Source organism: Anabrus simplex, chromosome 1 (genome assembly GCF_040414725.1).
Source record: "Anabrus simplex isolate iqAnaSimp1 chromosome 1, ASM4041472v1, whole genome shotgun sequence".
Taxonomy (NCBI): Eukaryota; Metazoa; Arthropoda; class Insecta; order Orthoptera; family Tettigoniidae; genus Anabrus; species Anabrus simplex.
In genome coordinates this window covers 513,058,028-513,083,094 of record NC_090265.1, presented here as the reverse complement: position 1 = coordinate 513,083,094, position 25,067 = coordinate 513,058,028, and the positions used below count along the sequence as shown (strand labels likewise).

The 25,067-nt window shown below is 38.6% G+C and overlaps 1 protein-coding gene across 1 annotated transcript in view; it reads right to left on the bottom strand.

Annotated features, from left to right (window-relative positions):
- Nucleotides 1-15,796: 15,796 nt before the first annotated feature.
- UQCR-C2 (Ubiquinol-cytochrome c reductase core protein 2) overlaps nucleotides 15,797-25,067 on the bottom strand; it is a 93,519-nt gene continuing 84,248 nt past the window's right edge. The window contains exon 8 of the mRNA XM_067135406.2: nucleotides 15,797-16,010. Coding sequence (XP_066991507.2) covers nucleotides 15,924-16,010 — 87 coding nt within the window. The 3' untranslated portion in view covers nucleotides 15,797-15,923. The remainder of the gene's footprint in view (nucleotides 16,011-25,067) is intronic.

The following is a 25,067-nucleotide window of genomic DNA, read 5'->3' as shown; positions in this document are numbered from 1 at the left end:
ACTGAAAAATCGACTTCAAGAAGAGTGGCAGAAAATATCTCCCGATTACATCCGGAAATTAGTGGAGAGCATGCCAAGTCGACTCAGGGAAGTAATTAAAATGAAAGGACAAGGAAAGTCCACCAGATACTGAACCATTAGGACCATAAGTAAAACGGAATTGTCCGAATAATCTTGTGCAATATTGGTTTTGATTTTGTTTTTAATGATTATATATTCATTGAACGTGTTAATTAGAAGGATCATGGACGTTTAATTTCTATATTGCATACAGAAACTTGTATCTAATTTATATGAGTGCGTTATTGTTACTGAAACCACTAATGCAAAGGAAACTATAATAAATCATAGCTGTCCGAATAATTATGCGAGTCACTGTAGTAATAGACTCATTTAAGGTAGTGAATAACATGCTAGACTTAATGATTATTTGAGCGTGGTAAACCACATAGTGATTTAATTTTTTATATTCTACACAAAGAATCTAAAACGAGATGCATAGTTTAAATTTTATTGATCATTATTGACATCTATGCAGTGTCGACTAACGTGCAATACCATTTCTATTTGATCAGATACTAACATAATTGCCAAATTCTGGTAAGTTTGAAAAGATGCTAAAAGATACAGTTGGCTACTTTTGACAGTAATTGGCTAGTATCATTTCAATGATTGACCACTTGTTCCTTATTTAAATCAAGGCAATTAATTGACACAAAGTACATCAATTCTGAGGTGATTGAATTACGGAAGTATTATACGTTCCTTCTACACGCTGATGGCACTGTGATAATTAATAAACGTCCATAGTGTTAATATAAATCCAATGTAAAATAGGATAAATATGCTGGAAATGCATTTTATATCTTCCCGTTTTCTGTTTTTTTTCTTCTATATCTTTCTGGGCTTTACTTTTTGCCTCTTGTTTGTTTTCAAACATGAGTTTGTATATTTGGGATACAATTGAAAATGGAAATCTTTCAGACACGCGCTTGTCTTTTCTATTCAGGGGTTTCAGGCCAAACTAAGAATTCCCTCTTGTGATTATTTTTAGCCACTCTTATGACAGACAATTTATTTGATTCTTGTGAATATGTTCCCTGGATAGGATTGTTGGATATTTTGGGGTTACCTCTTAACTGATGTTCATCATTTAAGTGTGATGGGGTATCGCTCGAAGTTGTAGGTAGATTAACTGCTATGTTTGCAGGTATTTCCTATGATATCTGGGAGTTAGCCAGTAATAATTCAGCCTTCCCATCTGATTTCCCATTTTTGGCTTGAAACTTTCTCCATAGATGGAAAAGGATCATGTACTCCTCATTATTTGTCTCCTGATCCGTAATATCCTGAATCATTTCAAACTCTTCAATATTTTCTGCTCCAACTGCGTCGGGGTCAAAAGGGTACAACCCACATAAACGAAAACCACTTATCAACGATTCAGGTTTTATACTTCTATGTACAGCCCAAAGTACGTGCGAAGTTTGCGTTTATTTATTATTTTTCCCCGGCGTGATTTTTGTACCACTCCCTAACAGACTTTCTCCAAGAAACTTTCAGTAGGTGGAATGCTAACACATCTGCTGGTTGTAGAATACGAATCGCATTAGGATAGTGAACAATGAGTTGAATGTTCAGTTCTGAACACAGCTGGCTTAATTGGTAAGTTAAGTGGGTTTTGTGTCCATCAACGAAGAGAACTACTGGGAATTGTATCTGTTGTTCCTAGAGAAAGGGATGGAAAACATTGTTGATGTATTCGTAGAAAACCTTGGCTGTCATCCAACCACTATCACTTCTTCCTAAACCCCAACCATTTGGAATGGACTCTGCAATTTTTTCAGGTATTCTTTCGTATGCATAAACGATCATAGGCAGCAAACTAATCCACTTGACGAAAAGTGAACATTTCGTTCAAATTACCTTTGGATACACCGTGCTATATTGAATACACATTCTTGGAACCTTTTGGTGCGAGTACCTTCCCAGTACTTGAAGACATTTTAAAATTACTCTTATCACCGTTAAATACCCGTGATGGGTTATACACAGCCTCACCACTTGTTTTCATCTATGTACACATGGCCCTCCATAAACCACCCTCTTATATACTTTTCACTAACACGTGAACTTGCTGCTGTCACTTCTTCACTTATTCTTTCAGTTACTTCAGGATGACGCCTCAAAAATGCTTGTAAATAGAATAGAGTTTTAGATTAGGTCTGAAATAGAAGATAACAATGGAATGTTTCGGGACATCCTCAATTGCAGTTGTGTAAAACTATACTACCTTCATCCTACCATCCCCAGAACGATTATTCCTAAACGTATTCGGGCGTGGATGTACGACCAGGAATTTCTGGACGCTTGTTTTTAAGTTCTCTTTCTTCCTTGGGAAACCTTTCCGAGATAGTTCAATTATCCACCTGAAATAAGAATAAGATAAGGAGTACCTAAGAATGACGTAGGCATTGTTATAAAATACGGTGTAACCACACAAAGGAAGACAAAATGTAAAGGCCTATCTCACTGATGTTCTTTCTCCTTCATCCGTCAGAACTGTAGTGGGACCAAATGTATCTTTATGACCTGGATATTTATTCTGAACTGGGGAATGAATCTTGGCACACCAAACATTGTAGCCACAGCACATACAGAAGCGTTATTTTAACTAAACATAAGCCAGTGTTCTCTCCATTGCCTCTGCACTATAAGCCTGCTTGGGAGCCTTGGGAATGATGGATACTTACTTGGCTGCACCTGTGTCAACATTTGGACACATTTATTAGCAAATTACTATTTTTCTACTATTATTCACACACACACAGTTATTGGCCACCCCTAAACTGCGTGTAACATTGTGATTTATGGCATTTAAATTGCGCTAAACGTAATTCCATGCTTTAATCACAATTTATTATTAAATGAAAAGTGCACAATGTGCAAAAACAGTTTTTGTACAGATGGTCAACTATGCCAATGCCATTCTTATTATTGAGGTTGTCCTCATTTTGCAGTTTTGTGCATGGTATCTTTCACAATGATCGTTGCACAGGTTACATATACAGTCTTCGTTCGGCTGGTGGAAGTTTTTGGTTTGGCAGAATCTGTGATGAAATCCATTAGTGGCGTAACATGTAATTATGTGCCGTAGCTCGTAATTTGCTTGCTTCCATTCTTCCGTCATTATTGCGTCCGTGGAATAGAAGTCGGACCAAATAGCATTCCTTTTCTCGTTTAAAATTTGGCGTGCATTCTCGTAGGGCTTGGTGTTTGGTAGACAAAACTGTGTTTTGATATCGTCAATGAAGTAGTCCTCCTTGGTTAGAACATACGTTAACCTTGAAGGGGCTGACTTCCCAATGCCTAGTATTCTCTTGAGATATCGGCCCTTGACTTTTTCTATTGTCATCAGGTCGCTGAGTGTGAGTTTTTCCCAGGTGATGCTAATCCCATAGGTTGCTATTGGTGATATGGCTGTCCTGAACAGTAGCATTGCTGTACCCAATGAAATTTGTTGAGGTTGTTGAATGTTGTAGATGGCTTTTATTGCTGCGGCTGCTCTTTCTTTGACGTGGATATTGTAGGATGTTAGATTAGTTTGGAGGGTGACTCCAAGGTACTTGAAATTCGGCACTACTTCCAGAGGTTTGTTGTGCATGGTTATTGTACAATGTACAATGTAGGTACAATGTAACTACTTCAGAACAATTCATTCTCCTATGAGATGGCCGAATAAATTTCTCAATCCTTAACAAATATTTAAGACATGCCTTACAATTCGGAAAAGAGTTTCACATCAAGAAACACAACACGCGATTTCTCAATAATCACGCATCTGGTGACAAGGAAAGTAAGCTGGAACATTGCCTACGAGATGTATAAGCCCGGGAAGTAGGCGCTAGTTCTGATCAAGGCCTTACACCAGATTACAGCAAACAATCTGTAGGATACAGGTAATGAAATCAGAAAAACGTTTTCAGGTATCTGAACTTGACCAAAAATAAAACCAAATTCAAAAGAATGCTAAAATTGGTCATTTAGGAGCTTTATTCCTGTTAGAACAAACTTAATTTTCTTCTTTTTTCTTCATCTGAAGCGCCAGACTTTGGGTCGGGGGATCCTGAACAGAGGCCTTGTGGAGGGATGGGAATATTGGAAAGGACAGGCAGGGAAGAGGGAAGGAAGCAAGGAAGCGGCCATGCCCTTAAGTTAGGTACCATCCTGGCATTTGCCTGGAGAAGTGGGAAACAACGAAAAACCACTTAGAGGATGGCTGAGGTGGAAATCGAGCCCACCTCTATTTAGTTGAACTCCCGAGGCTGAATGGACCGCGTTCCAGCCCTCGTACCACTTTTTAAATTTCGTGGCAGGGCCGGGAATCGAACGCGGACCTCCGGGGGGTGACAGCTAATCACAATAACCACTACACCATAGAGGCGAGCACAAATGTAATTTTACGGAAAGAAAAAAGAAAAATACGGTGAAACGACGCCAAAATATTTGCGTCCTCTGGCATAGGAAAGGACTTACCAGTTACAGATTTCTGTGATCCTTGCACTGCTTAACTCTACCGTATCAGAAGACGCTAAAAAATTACGGTACATGACTTTCTAATGGCCAAACGGGCATAACATCGCTCACCAAACAGCGGCTTCAATACGAATGTCAAAACAGCATATGTGCGAAGGAAAAGATTGGATTGCTGAAAATTGGTGAAAGGGCGATTAAACCCAAAGTTATTTATGACCGTAATCTCGATTAGTTTATCGGATACTCTGAGGCACAATTAAATGAATCTGATACATCTGGTACGTAACACACTGGTTCTTCATAGTATTCCAGTCATTCAATCCCTACTCTGACGCGCTTTTTTGAATGAGCAGTGTGCACACTCAATGTAGAGGCTGACTTAGTAGTAGTATGGCCTGGTCTAGAATAACAATTTGGGCCTATTCCAAATTATAGTACCACAATTCACTAAATAACTCAAAATTCGACCCTGAAAAGAGCAGTCTCTGAAGAAAAACTACTTCCTCTTCACTTTTATCAAATTCTACATTCATTTTATTCCAAATTATCTGTGAAGAAGGGGTTTCTCCTCTGGCTTGGAGGCAAAATTTGCCTAGTAGATTTTTCCAGGCTTTTGACAAAATGTATTGGCTCACACGTTTTTATATGAGAACGTTATTTCACGTAATAACTGCCAATGATATACTATGCGAAAGTCAAGGGTAAATTCTAAATTCTCATTGGTGGTTGCACCATATCCTGTTTCTGGATCTGACGCCGCTCCTTCGGTGGGAGCGAGGTAAGATCTCTATCTTTGATCATCTGACCATCTTAGTTAGAGGACGTGCTCCTACTTCGGTCCCGTCACCGGATACCTGGTCTCAGGGTAAGCACTGCTTCTACGTTTATTTCGGTTTTTAACTTAATTTAAATGTAGCAATTTCTTTTACTTATGCAGGAGTTTATTCTCGAGATTCACGTTCACCGCTAAAATTGTTCGAAAGGACTTAGCTTTTCAGCTAAGATCTTGTACCGTTTGTTTCGGGGGCAATCCTTTTCTTTTTAACCTTGTAACTAACTTACCCCTCGGGTTTGCCTCCCCCTATTTCTGTTAGTGATGGGCAACGCTCTCGCTCGAGACTCTCGGGACTGACGTCGCAGATCTCGAGACTCTCGCGAGAATCTCAAGACCGACCCTCCTGTAGTGCAAGCTGTGTGACGTACCAGTAACTACGATTGTAAACTTAATAGTATATCACTGGCAGTAATTGTGTGAAATAACGTTCTCATATGAAAACGTGTGAGCCAATACATTTTGTCAAAAGCCTTGAAAAGTACTGCATGTTCAACTATGAACCATTAATACCATTAATGAAAGTGAAAACAGAATGTCAGTATCTTAAACTGTTTACGACTTATTTGGAGTGGACGTCTCAGCTGAATAACAATGCATAATTTGTGAGTAACTGTAGATAGGATGTACACCTACTTGGATACTGGAGGCGTGCATTATTCGAACCTGAGACGGGGAAGATGTGTTTTGCTACATATGCAACCCCTATTACACATGAGCGGAACGTGTAATCTAATATACCCGACTTTGTTCCAAATCTTTCAGCAGGGCTGATGGGCAACGCTCTCGAAACCGATTCTGGTGTGCTGCGAGCTGTGCGACGTCCTAGTAACTACGAGTGTAAGCTTGATAGTTATCATCAGCAGTTCTCGTATGGAAACGTGTGTGACGATAAATTTTGTCAAAAGCCTCGGAAAGCACTGCATGTTGAACTATGAGCTCCTTAATACCATTAACGAAAGTGAAGACAGAATGCCAGTATCTTAAACTGTTCACGAGTTATGTCAGGTGGACTTCTTAGTTGAATAACCCGTATAATTTGTTAATAACTATTATTAGGATGTAAACCCACCTGGATGCCTCACAATCATTGTCGGCAGGGTAGCTCCTTGTGATTTAGACCGGGCCGGAGGCGTTCTCTGACTGTCCCTTCGCATTTATATTATGTGTTTTTAAGTGTCGGATCATCCCAGAAGTATTTCTGCCGACGTCCTTTGAATAAGCAAAAAAGCGGGGTGTGCTATGTGATATCTCTTCAAAATAACCGACATCCACGACTTACGTTGCGTTTCGGACATCGTCTTCAAGTTGTCGCGTACAACTAAGACACAATTACACAGTCATATATCGAAGTACCTAATTATGACGCGAATACTTTACAACATTGTAAGCAATTATTTCCTTCGCCACCAAAATATCGGTAAACACAAGCAGTGGTCATATGTTCTCATATGTGGGGTCTGATAACGATGTACACCTACCTGTCTAAAAAATTGGAGCAAACTCAAGCATTTTAGATTACACATTCCACTCACGCGTAATGGTGGTTGTATATGCAGCAAGGCGCATCTTGCCTCGTCTTGAGTTCGAATAATGCACGCCTCTAATATCCAGGTACGTGTACCTACAGTAGCCGCCGGGTTCTGTACTTAAACCACTCATTCGTGTACCTACCAGTGCATACAATGCCAGAATGCGTATCCTTTATAAGTATGTTACACTGCGTCAAAATGAACGCCCTAGTCGCTTGTTGACACGTATTTACGACATTGAGTAGGCCCGTGGTCTGCTATGCGCATACTCGGAACAAACATTCAGCTCCGACTACCTGTAGGCCTACGACACGCTGCACGCCACACAATACGGGGACAACGCTCTCGAGATCTCTCGAAATTTCTCGCGAGAAATGGTGCCTGCACTAGTCTCGAGAAATCCCGAGAAATCTCGAGATCTCGTCTCAGACTGCCCATCACTAATTTCTGTGTCCTCTTACATAACTAGGCCTACTGACAATATATACTTGTTACCTGAAGTGTTAAAAAGTAGTGATGAAAGTTTTCTGTACCTCTGCGTTTGGTCTTATTTCTACTTTGTGCAGATTGGGATTAGGCCTTATTTTAATCATCAAGTATCGGATAATTTTCCTTCAATTAAAATTAAGTGATTTTCTTTTACATTATGCGCATGTTTACAGGCATGCTTAACAATCATTTAATTTGGGGTTTTATAAAGATCTTTCTACTTCGAGTTCTTAATTTGTTCCTTTCTATTAGGAGTTTTGATTCGTTTCCTTTTTCCTAAAATAAATGTGTGCAATCCAAGGGCAATTATCCTCTACATTTTCTTTTTTCGCAAAAGGCTACGTTCCATTACCTCACACGGTTCCAAGCCGCTTTCCACATCCATTCTGTAGATGTCATGTTTCCTAACTTCTTGTTTACGTTGTGCGGTGCAACGCTTTTGCTGAACCTTAAATTTTCTTTTACTGTGTTTAAATTTCGTTATTATTATTTTGTGTAATCAAGCCACAATCGGTTACAATCTTAATGATATTTACATAGGTAGTACCCTTCCCTATTGTTATCTTGTTTCGGTATGTTTCAAATTCATACGTTTCTCATCATCAGATGTTTCATTCCATGCTTGTGTCATATTTTCGTAATGTGTTTTCACCTGTTATGCAACTCCCCTCTCAGACTTATCTGATGGTTCCGTCAGCTTCCGCTTCGAATGCTAGCGCTGTACCGCGTACAGTGAGCCATGTGGTGACGAATGAATGTACCACTTATACTTCTTTTAATAACGTCTAAATTCAAACCTTCATTCTTGGAGAAGTCTTCCTCGTGAACAACAGAGATTTTCTTCTGGAGATGCAAAGTAAAGTTCTCTGCGAAACGTAAATAATTTCACCTATTTTCTTGACACTGCATAAACCCAAAAATCCTATACCATGTCTATGAACCTATAATGTTTATTGAGAGCATCCAAAGGGTTTGTATCTACATGGGGAGGGAATTATATTTTGAGAATACTGAGTTGGTCGTGCGATTAGGGGCGTGCAGCTGTAAGCTTGCATTCGGGAGTAGTTGGTTCTAACCACTCTTGGCAGACTTGAAGATAGTTTCCTGTGGTTTCCCATTTTCACTCCAGGCAAATGTGCTAGGTCCCACTGACAGAAAGACAAGTACAACAGGACAAAAAGTGTCTTTGGGAGATGTCAGATGGATGAAAGAGGATAAGTTTGGAATTGTAGAACATAGGTAACTCATTCAATGTAAAGTCTGAATGGTTAATTGTGGATCAACAGAAATACAGGAATTTAAATTCACAAATCATGCGAGATAAAATTTTCGCTACACCTTTGACAGTGCACATAAAATTGCTGCTCCTAAGTACTGCACCTTTAGTTTATGTTGGACAATACTTACCTTTAGCTCTTCTGCATTTAGATTCTTCTGGTCTCAGGGTTTCTGGATTCATCGTAAGGAAAAGTAATGGATCCATCCGTGTTTGTTTGGAAGCGAGGCAGTTAAACTTGAGAATAATATCTGAGTATGATAAGTCTCCTATGATCAAGGAGATTATCAGGAAATTTAAAGGGATGAGATACCTTACAATATTAGATTTAACATCGTCATACTTTCATCTGATATTGGAAGGTAAATCCAAGCAGTTGACTGGATTCAACAACCAGACCTATATTTTTGAAAGACTTCCCTTTGGCATTCGCAACTCAGGAGTAGCGTTGATTCGAGCCTTAGGTCGAAATTTATGGCTAGAAGTCAAGGAGTCTGTTACTATTTACGTCGACGATATCGTGCTAGGAACGGTCACATTCGATGATCATATGGTCAAGTTTGAGCGATTGTTGGCTAATCTAGATGAAGCAGGGTTCAAAATTAACAGATCCAAATCAAAGTTCTGCCAGCCAGAAATTCTCTTCGTTGGACACATAATTGATGGAACCGGAATCAAACCGAATCCTCTTAAGGTCCAAGCCATATGCGAGTTTCCTAGACCGAAAAGAATAAAGCATATTCGGCAATTTTTAGGTATGACGCAGCTTTTCTCCAATCATTGTCCAGATTATACCGAGACAGTGGCACCTCTACAAGAACTCCTGAAGATCAACAACCGATGGCACTGGACATTTCTGAGAAACCAAGAGTATTGTTTGACTTTTTGATAGCGTTTTTCAGACTTAGAAAAGCGTCCAATAGCAAATTAGTTTTTCATAACATACAAAAAAAATTCTCACGCCACGCCCTCTCACCGCATTGCCCTGCGTAATTCCCGTCCCTCTTCCCTCCTTCCTTCATTGCCATTGGCTCCGGGCCCCTCCTACTCCTTCTCAGTGCCTTCCCCGTTTTGCTTCCCCCTCCCTTCCCCTCCAACGCGGGTGCATTGGTCACGGTGTCTTGCGGCTCTCAGTGTCTTCCCTAACGTCTAATAACACATAATAATTACGCTCCCAGAGGTGAGTCTCTTATTCATGTAAATTTTTACAAGATTAAAAAAAAGCCTTTCTTGATATTATTTTCTTTTTTACTTGCTTCAGGTCCTAGTCTGAACCGAGAACAGTACCCTGGAAACACGGCGTCCGCCAATATTTTTCATCAAAAAGATCTTGTTATCTAATACTTAAAGAAAGCGGCTATGTTAGAGAAGACATATGTTTTATCACGTAAAATAGGAATTTACGTCTTTTGAATGGTTGTGTTATTTTAATAACAGCCATTTTTAACCAATAGAAAAATTGTCTCTTAATTCTTGCACTGGTTACTCTAATACTCAGTGAATGTTTAGCAAGTAAACCTTTTACACATATGTTCTTACAAAATTAAAAATTATGCTCTTGGACTTTTATGATAGTGAAACATTGGTTTTTGTTCGCACATGGTTTAATGTTTTTAGATTCAGAGGGCTTTTATCAAGAGGACGTATATTCATAGTTTTAAGACAGTTGGTGCTATTTTTTAAGTTTAAGTCATAGGTTAATGTTTATGGATCCCGTTTTTAATTAGGTCTTGCCAGTTCTGTAAAATCTGTATGTACTTTATGCATTGTTTATTGTAACTTTGTCTATGTATATTTTTCTTATATTTGGCTGATGATGATGCACACCAGCATCGAAACCGGTACCGAGTATAATAAAATGTTATAATTTTTCTTATAACATTATATGGTATTGAATAGGTGGACCTCTCTTGTTTCCATTAGATTCTCGGTTCAATACGAAATAAACATGAAGTTTTTAAACTTGAAAGAGAGAGAGAGAGAGAGAGAGAGAGAGAGGTATACTCTGTCTTTTAGGCAACCTCTAAATCGAGAAGTGTTACTAATGGAAAATTCTAAATTCCCATGGAGGGAATTAGATATTTTTCACCAATAGAGCATGTCAAAAATGTAAAAAACATATCAGATGTAAGGCTTTTCAGGCGTTTTGCTAACTCGAAAGTCTTTCCAACTTTTGAAGCGTACAAAATCAGAACAAGTGAATCCGTTTCCTACAAGAAATATGTTGAAAAGAAATAAAAAATAAAATAATGAAGGATGAATTTGTTCAAAGGTTTGAATATTTAGGAAGACAAGTTTTGTGTGTTTTCAGCAGGTCATATGTAGAACCCTGCACGGATGCGGATATCCGCGAAGTTAGTGTGTTGGCGGATACAAACTGTACGGCAGTGCAAATAATTTTGTTGGTAATTTCTAAATCATGATGTTCAATGATTTTCACTCAGGTATAGTGTTGTTATTGCTTGTGGTTATGCGACCCTTGACACTGGTATGGAAGGTAAGGTAAGGGTTGTTCTGCCCGAAGGCAGGTCCGAACCTCCGCAGAGGTGTTCCTGGGCCGGAGTTTACGTGCAGTAGGGTGGCCAGTTCCTTTCCGCTCCTCCAGCGCGTGGCAACCCATCCAACTCCTGACCACGCCCAATGTTGCTTAACTTCGGAGATCTCACGGGATCTGGTGTTTCAACACGGCTACGGCCGTTGGCCTGGTATGGAAGAATACTGATATATAAAGAGCGTCGAGATCGTAAAGCCGTAAATCTGACTTAAACCTAACTGGCTCCTGCCCGCAATTAATGGAAGGAAGGAATAAATGCCAATACGTCGGTAGTTGTCATAAGAGAAAATTCCTCACAACCTGTGACTAGCGGTTCTGGTGTCAGGTGTCCGTCCTATTGTTTTATGTCAACAGATCTACCCATTTCAATACCTTGGGTGTAATATACTGTAGTTAAATATTTACAGTATCCGCAGATAAACTTTTCTATGGATGCGGATGAAGATATTTTGTATATCCGCGCAGGGCTCTAGTCATATTTATTTGAGGTGATTGAGATTCAATACGACTCAAAATTGAAGAACAAACTTAACCAGGTTGGTGTCCCTGATTTTTGCAACTGTTGCCTGTGTGATTCAAAGAAACACTCAGATTTGTGAGTGAAATTATTTCCAAGATCAGAAGTACCTACCAGTGCAAGGAACTGTTCTCAGTAATGAAGGGAAAGATGTCTCCTGATGGATGCAAGGTGACCTTGATCTTGGGTCAGCCTGAGAAGTTTCCGCAGTAAATATTATTCCACCTGAAAGAGGAGAGTTGGTGGCAGAAAAGGAATGTCAAATCTAGGCAGAAGTGCCAACCAATGAAATGGTTTTCAGTAATCCCTACCCCTCGGATAATGTTCCAAGTCAAATCAAAAGCATGCTCGTCCCATCTCGATAATGGCCCCCTTTAGCCCTTACCGACAGCAATAAATTCTAAAGTATATCATATTACACAATAAAATTTGCACAATACCAGTTAGTTCTGTAATGAAACATTCTTTGAAGCTTGTTTCGCACCCAGCAGCTGCTTTTCAACTAGAATTTTCTTGAAGCGTCCTTCCCCCTTGTGATGATGTTTTTGCCTTCTGAACCGTAAGAAGTTCCAGTGTAGATGTGATCATTTCCCTCTGACTTTTCCAATCAACACTGAAGACATTTTTTGTGGGAGAGTTACTGTCAGGTACACTGAATACTGCAAGTACATTACCTAAGGTTTTATAATGAAGAAAAGCAGAGTAAAGCGCCTTCATTCACAATGAATTTTGCAACACTCATGGGTAGCAAAACGAAGTGATGATCAAAGTATTGTTGCCAAACCACAAGCACTGAAACGAGGAGGGTTGAGCAGCAATGTTCGACAGAATCGAACATTTTTCCTTTTTCCCCCCCCTCTTTCTCTGTAGAAAATTATTCTTTTTGTGCTAATGTTGCTTTACCGTAATGCTGTAACCGTAAAGTGAAATCTGTCATGGTTGGCACCTTTTGTATTGGGAAGAATATATTGTCTGTTTTATAGTTCTTTATTTCCTTACCAGCAAACAATATGAATTTCTATAAATATTGTTAATACATTGCAGATTATATAATTTCTTCTTCTTGCAGTCCAAATGATCTAACAGCCACAATATTATATAAATAATGCACAGTAGAGTTTTCCACCTATTCAATACTAAGTTGTATTTACAATATTTACATTACATGGGACTAGTTTCAACCCTACTCGGGGTAATCATCAGCCATATTAAAACATACACAAAATATTTGGCGAAATCCTAAAACATGTTTTCTAGTAGTAAGAGTCTTATGAAAATATAATTTTACAATATGAAGTGTGGTTGAAATGTTGCAAATGAAAATGAAATATTACATGTGATGTAGGTGAGTAATAATTAATACAAGTACATTATACATGTTAAGAATTCTGGAACAAAAGTACAAATAAGGTGCTCTGTGTTGTTAAAATTTATAGACTCATGGAATTTAGTAGGTCCTGGTGATACATCGTCGCACACTATCAGCTAAGCTACACACACCACAGCGCGAGGTCCAATTTGTTTTCCGCTATGAACTGAGAATTCCACCAATTAATATCACCACGCGCAGTGGTCTACTTTCTTCTCAACAAGAATTCAAAAAACTTCACATTCTGCACAACAATCAACCATGCAGCCCATCAACACGGCTTGGTTACTTAATACACCAACTGCCAAATTCTCCGCTTAAGGTGATACAGTGTTTAGTCGACTCTTCTTCCAGAGAGTATCAACTACACATTTTGTTACTCAAACACTGTACATACCTGTATATTTTTATATATGTGTCAGTTTACTTTGTGTTCATTCTTATTGCCATAGCATTCGGTCCACAACTGTTATGTATCACCAGGACCTACTGAATTCCATGATCTATCAATTTTAACAACACAGAGCACTTTATTTGTACTTTGAGCCAAGCCTAATGGCATGTTCATAAATGTGACGTTTTTTCAATGTGTAAATGGCTTCCTATGGCCTCAATTCGAATAGCTTGTGTGTTTCTGACAATGTACTAGAGAGGGCAGAACTGTGTGATATAAACACGGAAGATCGTTCCTTTTGCAAGACAAGAAGTATTATCTCTCTAAAGGGTATCTTTGCTTTATTTATGGGAGATGAATTAACAATGGAGCCCACACAGAGCAGAGCTGCATTCCTATCTCATAAATGGGCGTTTAATATATTCAAACCTAGCTCATATTAACATGCATCTTATTATTTTGATTATTCATAACGCAGATACATACACATCCCTCATTCTATGTATCTATGGATCCCGATTCCAAACAACTGATGTCCGGCACAACCTTTAAAATAGATCATTTCATGCAAAACACCAAAGCCTTAAAAACGAGTGCAAACTTCCCCATAATGATTAAACTCTTCTTCCTTTCTCTTTCCGCCATTTTCCGCACATCCCAGTGGGGTTGTAAGTGTACATTGTGTTGCACATGTGGGATTGGTCCTGTTTTATGGCCAGATGCCCTTCCTGATGCTAACCCTATCATGCAGGGACAGATTTACAACTGCGTATTTTTTGGTGGTTAGTAGTGAAGCATGATTACGAAGTGTGTGTTGAAACAAGATTTTTTTAAATTTTTATTTTTTATTTTTTTACAATTTGCATTAAGTCACACTGACACAGATACATCTTATAGCGACGATGGGATACGAAAGGGCTAGGAGTGGGAAAGAAGTGGCTGTGGCTCTAAGGTACAGCCCAGCATTTGCCCAGCGAGAAAAATGGAAACGACAGAAAACCATATTCAGGGCTTCCAACAGTGGGATTCAAACCCACTAATCTCTTGAATATAAGCTCACAGCTGCGCGACCTTAATTACACGAAAAAATTGCCTACTTGGCTGGCAATCAAATCCAGGACTTTCTGAACTGAAAGTCATGATGTTCAAGGAACCAGATAATGGTCAAACTACTTCCAGATCAGGAAATGTAATATTTTTATCCCTCATTATGCTCTATTTTTTTACAACCTGCCTGCATTTTCTAATGCACACATCTGTTTATGTCAGTATTCTTCTTCTTCTTTTCCTACAGCTTTTCCCACACCTGTCGGGTCGCGGATGCGAATTGAGTCGCACATGTGGATGTGGCCCTGTTTTACGGCCGGATGCCCTTCCTGACGCAATCTTATATGGAGGGATGTAAGCACTATTGCGTGTTTCTGTGGTGGTTGGTAATGTGGTATGTTGTCTATCATGCAGGGACAGATTTACAACTGCGTGATTTTTGGGACGGACACATACACCCAGTCCCCGAGCCAGAAGAATTAATCAGAAGCGATTAAAATCCCCGACCCGGTCGGGAATCAAAGCCGGGACCTTCTGAACCGAAGGCTAGTATGCTGACCATTCAGCCAACGAGTCGGACACATCTGTTTATGTCGGTAGCAAACATAAAAATTCTACCACTGCGTGTATTCATGGATAGCAGTTGAATTGGCATTCTACACGAATGATTTCAGTTTATTTATTTAATCAGATGGTGATTATAACTACAAATTTATAAGTATCATGATTTCAGTTAATAACCACTCTCAGATGATGACACAAATTAACATGTTATGTAGGGAAAATAATGTTATGTGCCACAGAAGGTACAAATCATTTCGTGTAAGTAAAAATTCCTCAGCTACACCTAAATACCTATGAGAGGAAGTAATGTTCAGCAAAAAAAGTAATTAAGTTATCCAAATTTACCATTATTAGGTTTGAATTTATGTGGGCATTAGATATTATTACAATATCAACTACGACTTCAATAATTCACATGATGAAAACTGTGTGTAAAATAAGAACATGTCAATTCTGCTGATTATTTGAACAGGCAGAAAAAATTAGCAATGAAGCTAAGAATACTGAAAATGACAGTTTACACTTTCAAATAAACAACATTTTTTAAGATTTACTTTATAGGTTAAAAATGAATGTTCCACAAAGAAGTACTAAAAGGTATATTAAAAAAAAAAAAAAAAAAAAAACACATGTAGAGATTGAAGAAAAGGTAGGAGTATCAGAGCTGAAATAAAGTAACATCCATAGAGAAGTAATAATCTTGTATAACATTTAAAACAAAATTGCTATATTTACATTTCCACTTTCACTCTGTAATTCCAAAAATATGGACAAACACTTACACATAGCTGTACACTATACAATCACTACAGTCTACTTTAATTCATCCAGGTAGGGAACACACGATAACTTCCCCACAGACGCCATACACAGCTTGCCAGTAGCTACTTTCTTCGCAGCCTGCAAAAGATACAATGTTTTAAAACTTATGCAGTAATGATATTTAAGTTTGGACATGTAAGGGATTTTTTTTTTTTTCAAGGAATTACTGTGTGTACTTGCATTCCCCTACATGTTTTCAATTGTATCTTTAGAATTTTATTTTCAAGTGACTTCCCCGATTACTGTAGGAAAGACACAATTAGGAGAAACCTTTTTCTTTTAAAAGAATGTGTAGAAGATATATACCATATGAGTGAAAAACATTATTTTGTCATCCATTTTTCTTTCCAGGATTAGTATTAGATTTTCTCACAACTTAAGTGCCAGGTTCTTGAGACAGTCATACCCAGAAATAACTATTGTACATAACCCTGTCTCTCAAAAACGAATGCATTGCAACTGACCTGAAGGATACTTTAAAAAGCAAAATGAGGAAAAAGAATTAATGGTTGCAACATTAAACAGCATAATTTTCCTACCCTAAATACTAAAATAAAAAATTTGCATAAATGTCCTTACATGATAATGTAAAATTCTTTTATCATCAATGAGTTTCCTATCCCCCCCCCCCCCCCCCTCCATGATATGTGTGGTTGTGAAAATGTTAAGGCTTCGAATGGATCACAGCCCATAATCTTCCGGTACAGGACGAAATTTTTAGTGGCAACACGTATGTTAAGCAATGTTGTGCATAAGCGACTGGATTGATTAGCAATTGAAGGACTTGGTTCCAAAGTGACTTATCTCCAACCTAAAGAGTTTTGTCTGTACATTGCTCAGAATTAAAATAGAATGGCATTTCTGTATCGGCCATGTACAAGGTAAGAAGAAAATGCAATTTTTAATTTTCTGTCATCTATGAATCATGAGAAAATGCCTGAACAGAATTTAATGAAAATCATTATGTACTCGGGGAAAAAGGCACTACAATCTAGGCTACAATGTTATTTACGCAGGGTTAAATTGTAGTTTAGGGCTAAAATGTAATCAAATATCTATATTATTAGTGATCCAATCGATGAAGACTATATAACAAAAGTTATAGATAATATAATTTCTGATCATTTATGTCTTATACATTTTTTTTTTTTGCTAGTGACTTCACGTCGCACCGACACAGGTAGGTCTTATGGCGACGGTGGGATAGGAAAGGCCTAGGAATGGGAAGGAAGCGTCCGTGGCCTTAATTAAGCAGCCCCAGCATTTGCCTGGTGTGAAAATGGGAAACCACGGAAAACCATCTTCGGGGCTGCCGACAGTGGGATTCAAACCCACGATATCCCGGATGCAAACTCACAGCTGCACGTCCCTAACCACACAGCCAATTCGCCCGGTCTTATACTCTTAACATACCAGCTATGATATATTCATGAATTTAGACTTTTGGCAACTTAGTCCAACAGTACCCAGGAAATTGGACCTGTAAAATAATGATGGTGTTACTTGGTCCATATTCATGCTGAGCCACAAGAAAATGGCTGAACAGAATTTTTAAAAAATTTGCATGTAAAGTCTGGGAATAAGAGTGTACATTCTAGGCTATAAATAATTGTATCGGGCTGATGACCTAGATGTTATGCCCCTTTAAACAGCAAGCTCAAATAATTTTATTCACACTGAGTGAAATAGTAGTTTATGGGAAGGCATAAAATTTAATTCTTATATATCTTATGTTATCAGTGCTCCTATTGATAATAATGGCGTATGGCCTCCGGAGAGGCCTGGTGCAGGTCTTTTTCTAGGAGACGGCCCATTAGGCGACCTGCATGTCTGTGAAGATGAGGACCCTACCTAGGATGATTTCTAATGTTGAATACGCCACACACACCCAGCCCCCAAGCCACTGGAATTAACCAATTAAGGTTAAAATCCCCAACCGGGCTGGGAATCGAACCCGGGACCCTCTGAACCGCTGGCCATTGAGCTAACGAGTCGGACCTCCTATTGATAAACACTATTTAACAAAAGTTATAGCCGGGCTGAGTGGCTCAGGCAATTGAGGCGCTAGCCTTCTGACCGCAACTAGGCAGGTTCGATCCTGGCTCAGTCCGGTTGTATTTGAAGGTGCTCAAATTTGGCAGATTTACTGGCACTTAAAATAACTCCTGTGGGACTAAATTCCGGCAACTCTGCGTTTCTGAGAACAGTAAAAATAGTAGTTAGTGGGACGTAAAGCCAATAACATTATTATTACCATAAGTTATAGAAAATACAATTTCTGAACATGTATGTCTTACAAAGTTTTACCATTCTGAATATAACAGAAATATTTATGAATTTAGATATTTCCTGTTTTGTCCACATCAACGCCGAGCATCACTAACTTGGAAATATTGTTCAATCGTGATATTTTTGCAAATAAATGCTTTCTGACAAACAAAATAATTGAAAAACATATAATAATAGGACTAATATAACTTTTTTGATGGAAAAGCTTGAAACAAGGATTCATACACAAAGCAGTTTTACATTCACTACACTGGTAACTTGTGTTCTTTCTTGTTGCTTTTCCTGAAACATCAATCGTGATATTTTTGCAAATAAATGCAGTCTGACACACAAAATAATTGAAACACATATAATAATAGGACTGATATAACTTTGAGTGGAAAAGCTTGAAACAAGGATTCATACACAAAGCAGTTTTACATTCACTACACTGGTAACTTGTGTTCTTTCTTGTTGCTTTTCCTGAAACAGAGTCATTCTTGGATGAACACACTTTACAGGTTTTCTGAAGACGTTTCTTGGCCGGTACTAGTGAAATTTTCTCCAGAAAATGCTTCCCAGCTGAGAGTCTTGGCAATTGTCCACCAGATGGAACTGGGACTTTTTCTACAATTGCCAGTTGCTCACAGAGGTATATCAGGAACTCTGATGTAGAGAGTTTTTGTTTCTCTGAACAGAATATCGAGTGACATGCTGTGCGGATTGTGCAAACATTGGGGATTCTAAAGAAGGTGAGCATGTTTATGAATGAAGTGAAATTCTTTTATACATGGTATGAACTTAGGTTCCTTACACAGGAAAGGCTGTAATTGAAAATCCGACTGAATCAGCGTCCACTTTGTGGACATTCATGCATTTTTCTTAAGTGTGGAAATTGTATTGTGCTATTTTTGACACAAAGTTTGATAAGTACACACAATTTTCAGTTAATTTAGAACAAACTTCAAGAATGTCGTTTTCTTACTACTTTCTATTACACAGTTTCTTCTATAGCTTAATTTTTGGTACAGATGACCTCTTAGTTTTCCATTTAAGACTTAAGTTTATTATCAACATTCTTATTTTTACTTATATGGGGCATTTCTTTTGTATTTAGAGGAAAACCCAATACTTGGCTTTATTTCATACTGGGAGGAACAGATCAAATCTAGATCAGGAATAATATTAAAAAACAATGAAGCCAAAATGGACCCCAGAGAGCAAGGAAGCGTGTTTGTCTCGACAAGCTGCTGACAGGGAGAGGCATGTCCATTTATATGCCTCAGAACCTGGGCAGCAATATGAGAGGTGGAAAAAAATTTAATCATCAACATTCTAAGTGATTGTCCCATCAATGTTGGGTACTGCAGCTAGTTTTTAAAAAATCTAGCTTAGCATAGAAACTGAATGTGGAGGCCATTTTATACTCAAGAGATTTTATTTCCTAAAATGTTTATTGCAGTTTGGCAAGCATCTGAAAGTTGTGTTTATTTCCAACATGACTTTTTGCCATGCTACTTCTCTTTCCAAACAGTTTTATATCTGCACGACCAAGAAGTACGCTCTGTCTGGTCACATGACCAGGTGTACTGTCAAGGAGTTACAAGCTTGTTGCAAGGCATGATTTGTGTTACTGTGTTCAATTATTGGAATAATAATGTTAACATCTGAAGAGGAAGTGGAGCGTATGACATTCAAATATGCCAGGAAGAAATCTCTTAATCCATCTCAATGGAGAAAACAGAGAGAAACTACAGAGACGTAAGCCACAAAGTTAACCCTTCCTGTGTCTTTTCTGGAATATACTGTGCCAACACTTTTTCCCTACCTGTAGTTTCTGATATATTCCGCAACATAATTCCCACTCTAGCGGGTTGTTTACGGAGTATTCCGCAGGCTAGCATAAGTTTACAGATCATTAGGGCAGGTGGCAGAAAGGTATAACATTTATAAATGCACCTAGTACCGGATATAACTACAAAAATCATTTCATTTATATTTTTCAGAATTAGTTTGATAGGTACTTGAGTTCAACCATATCAGCTGACGTAAATAAACAGTGAAAGGCGAGCTCGTACGACAAAAATGTGGATATAATTTCAAGATTTTTGGATGAATCGGATAGTGATTCCAGTGATTTTGAACACAGTATTGAGGAGATTGAAGGTTCAGTATCAAGTGACGGTTAAACTGATGGAAACAGAGCAGTAGTGATGCAGATACAAGTGCAGTATTCAATGCTCCACCTGCTTTCTGCAATGTTTCTCACTATGATCCTGGACCTGTTAACACATTGCCTTTCAATGTATCCACACATCATTCCATAAATCTTCAAAGTAATTTTGATGCCAACACACTACCTATAGAGTGCTTTAACCTTTTTTCTTGATCAAATGATAACACACATACGAAATGAAACCAACCTATATGTTATAGGAAACGGCAACAAAAACATCACCACTTTCTCGGTACAGGAAGTGGGTGAATATTGAAAACAGTGAAGTCGAGGCCCTACTGGGCAAGATTATCAATACAGGTCTACATCCTAGATGTGATATAGAGTATTATTTTACAAAGGAGTAGCACAAGTGCATGTCACTTTTTGTAAATGTTTTCTCTTGTAATAAATTCATGCTGATATTCCTGAGCTTGCATCTAAATCATAATCATGGCCAAGGTGACACAGAACACAGAGATCATAAAGTAAGACCAGTGCTAGAATATATTTCAAAAAGATGTTCAGTGCTCTATACACCTTCTGAAAATGCTGAAGTAGATTAAGAGCGCTGTCAAGTACAAGGGGGTTGTCTCCTTCAAAATTTACAACCCTAATAAACCTGTGAAAATTGGCCTCAAGATCTTTGCCCTGTCTGACAGTGAGACAGGTTATTTGTATTCATTTTTAACATATTTTGGTAAGTCTATTGTTGTTCCTGGTAGCAACCTACTGAAAACCTCTCAGGTAGTTTTACGCCTTTTTCTCAGCCACCCAGAGGTTTCTATGTTTATATTGATAGGTATTAAAAAAAGCCGAACTGCAGGAAAAAAAACTAAGAAGATGAAGAAGGGAGAGGTCAAAGCCTATAGAACGGAAGGAGAAGAGGGTTACAGTAATGCTGAGTACAACACACAAATTTGACAGCATTTTAGAAGCTCCAAGTAAAATCCATGGCAAGCCACCAACTGACAAACCAGTAGTAGTTCATTATTATATTACCCTGCTTTTACTTTCCCATGTTCAATGTTTTCCTGCCGTTTACAACATTTTATGCTTCTTATCATTTACGCTATGTCAGGCTGTTTAAGAGGGGAAATAATTGAAGTAAAATGACATCAAAACTAACCTAAAATGCTTCAAGAAACCATGGCATGATGACCAAATCAAACAACCCTGTAATTCTTAGCATGGAACTTCAGTTTTCTCTTGTGCCTAGGCGTGCGGTAACACTTAACCCGCGCACGTTCATTCTTTGAGAAGCTACATTGGTAAAGTTATCAAGTGATTCAGCATTCGTTTTGCCTGAATTCATTATTTCATGGTTATTGTTTTATGTTTGCTTTTGTTATTGCAGTTGTTGAAAGTTATGTTGGTGATTTCTCACATCTGCCATATATACGCAAATTATCCACCCAATTATTTTCTGGAATTTAGCGAAGAAAAACATGGGTGTTCCCATTATTTGAAGTACAGTTTGTACCGGTACTGCTTTGCCTCAAACAATGGATGCTGTTATATTATAGCATTGTCCAGCCTTCTTCTTTGTGGCGTCTCTCCAAGCAAGAAGTGAAGCGTGATGATGATGACCAGTGAAGTGTGATGATGATGATGATGATGACTGCTGTTTAAAGGGGCCTAACATCTAGGTCATTGACCCCTAATGGTACGAAATGAGACGAAATGTAATAACAATTTAACGTTCCAAAATTCATCCACTGACCAGAATTCAAAACTTGATGAAGAATGAACAGATGAATATGAATGTAAAATAAAAAATCAGCGGATCCAACCCGCAATATTAAAGGTTAAAACTAATTCCAAAATCAATCCAATGACTAAAATTCAAAAAGATGACGAACAATTATTATGAGCTTAAAACAATCAGCGAATCCGACCCGCAAAGCCCCAACTTCCCAGAAACTAACTTAAAACAATGGTATATACTGACAAAGGGGCTGCTTCCAGAGCACAAGCCTGAATCGATGATGCTTGTTGTCTAAAGGGGTCCAAAATCCAAGTCAATGGCCCCTCATTATGGTACTTATCGCTAGAACCATACCAGAACCACGGTATTTCTCATGTAGCTGTACAAACCACAAGTAACGTAGACTCGTGGTGTTCCTCACATTGTGATATTACTCACAGGTAATGTACTACATATAGGTAACAGAGACCTATGGTGTTTCTCACATAATGGCGCCAGCTCATATAGTGGTAACAATCACAGGGACCCGTGGTATCCTGTGGTGTTCCTCAGATAGTGGGTACTATTCACAGGCAATGCAGACCGAGAGCGTTGCTCATATAATGGTACTAATCACAGGCAATGCCCAGACCCATGGTGTTCCTCGAAACACAGGCCCATGATGTCCACAACCAGATGCTGAAACACCCCAGCAAGTGTAGGCTCATTTTTTCTCCTTGGAGTGTTCCAACTGAACCTGGAGAGAAGGGAGCTTCCGTCATAGTGGTGGATACTATACACGGGTGCTGTAAACCTACAGTGATCCACCCACAGATCCACGGTATTCCTCACATAGTGGTATTAATCGCAAGAAAAGCTGACTTATGGTGTTCCTCACATAATGGTACTAATCACAGGTAATCTCATATTTCAAAATTCAGCATCCCTTGGTCGACCCTTTTAGTCGCCTCTTACGACAGGCAGGGGATACTGTGGGTGTATTCCTTGCCTGCGTCCCACATCCACAGGTGGGAAGCGAAGTGTGAACCATGTATGAAGTATGGCTACAAGTTCTCATAATCACTCGTTCAAGGCTGAAGTAAAGCATCAAGGTGTTGAAGATGCAGAGAACATTGGAAATTTTCCCAAACAGGCACTCATTACGACAACATATGGGCAAAACTAGCCAATTACAAATATCTAAGGAAGGTAAGCAAATTGCATGACAATTCTGATAAGTGGATTGCTTACCCTACAAATTTAAGTTGAATCAGTTTTTGAGTAGATAATTATGCAGGATTAATTTCCTGCAAATTAAAAACACAAAATTAGAGCCAATTTTCTTTTTTTTTAAATTCTCTAATACAATTAGGGTGCGTGGATTATTCAATGGTACGGATTATTGGCGTATATTATAAGACTTTTTTAATGTTTCTTGCTGTCTGAGTCGAGCGGCCAAAATCAATTGCCGTGATCATCTTGTCGTGCCATTTGGTTATCCTTGTTATTGCTTATTGTTTTTCTTATAGTTTTTCAGGGCAATAACGGAAAAGAAAACAGAGAAAGGAAAACTTTCGCTATCGAAGACAAGGTTTAATTCTTGTAAAAAGTGGATTCGTTTCACAGAATATGTATTGTACTGGCACGCGAGTTGCAGCTCTCTGTATCCACGCTGAATACAATAGCGATAAACAGGGAAAGCATATCATCATGTGCTTTGGAATGCAGACCGAACTAAAAAAAAAGAAAAAAAAAAACCAGAAATGTGTCATATTCCAAATAAAAGGAATTGGGGGGGGGGGGAAGTCCACTTGGTGGTGCGCTCTTAAGGGTAAAGGCATAATGTAACCTATAAAATCAAATGCAGTTAGTGAAGAAACTGCAGAAGAGTGCAGGAATGGATGAATGCAAGAGATGATCAACAAATACAAACCCAGGAACATTTTTTACCTAGATGAAACTGGACTGTTTTTAAGTGTGTTTCAAAGGGGATAAAAGCCATGGTTGGAAACAAAGCAAAAAGGGGCTTACAGTAATGTTGGGGGCCAATGCCAACGGCTCCAAGAACCTTCACCCATTTGTGATAGAGAACTCAAAGGTTTTGTTTCTTCAGGCATGTGCGATCATTACCTACCAGAAAACTTGATGACCTCAGATCTTTTTTCAACAGCAGTTGGCTGCTCAGGATGCAAAAATGGGTGCACAAAATAGGAAGATCACCATCAATCACTGTCCTGCACATTGCATGGATGTTGAGGAACATTATAATTTCTGCCTGATAACTGCACAAGCATGCTGCTGCCTATGGATTTAGGAGTTATACACTCCAGTGTTCTCCTTACGACCCTTTTAATGGGCGCACCGCCCTTACGTTTTTACAGACCGCCCAGCTAACATAACCTAGATAGTATGTGCAAAGTACATACTATCAATACATATTCGAGTCATTGGGAGCTCTAAATTAAAACGTAAATACTGTAAAGCTGCTTATTTAAATGATAAATCTTCACTATTGTCAGCATAAATGTGTCTATTACATTGGAGTTTAAAGGTTTAGCTTGACAATCGCGTAGTGTCGTGCGTGAACGGTGTCTGTATTGAAAGTATAGATAAGTATAGATACTTCCCCAACGGCCACTCCTTCCCCTCCACCTACATCTCCCTCCACAGCTAATATGAGCCCCAGACGCACTCGCAGTAGAACACAACAAGCCTTCAAACACATCGGCACAAGACTTCCACAACAACTAAAGTAAGTACTCTTTCCATACACACACCAGGCATTCCTTCATACACACACCACCGGTATACTTATATTACCTTATCTTTACAGACTACAACCACAAACATAGACAAGAGAGGTGTTGCCACCAACTACTTCTAATTCAAACTCAAGACCTGCTGTTTACTATATTAAAACTTACCAGAGTACATCACAAATTGGAATAAGGTCCTTATCAATATG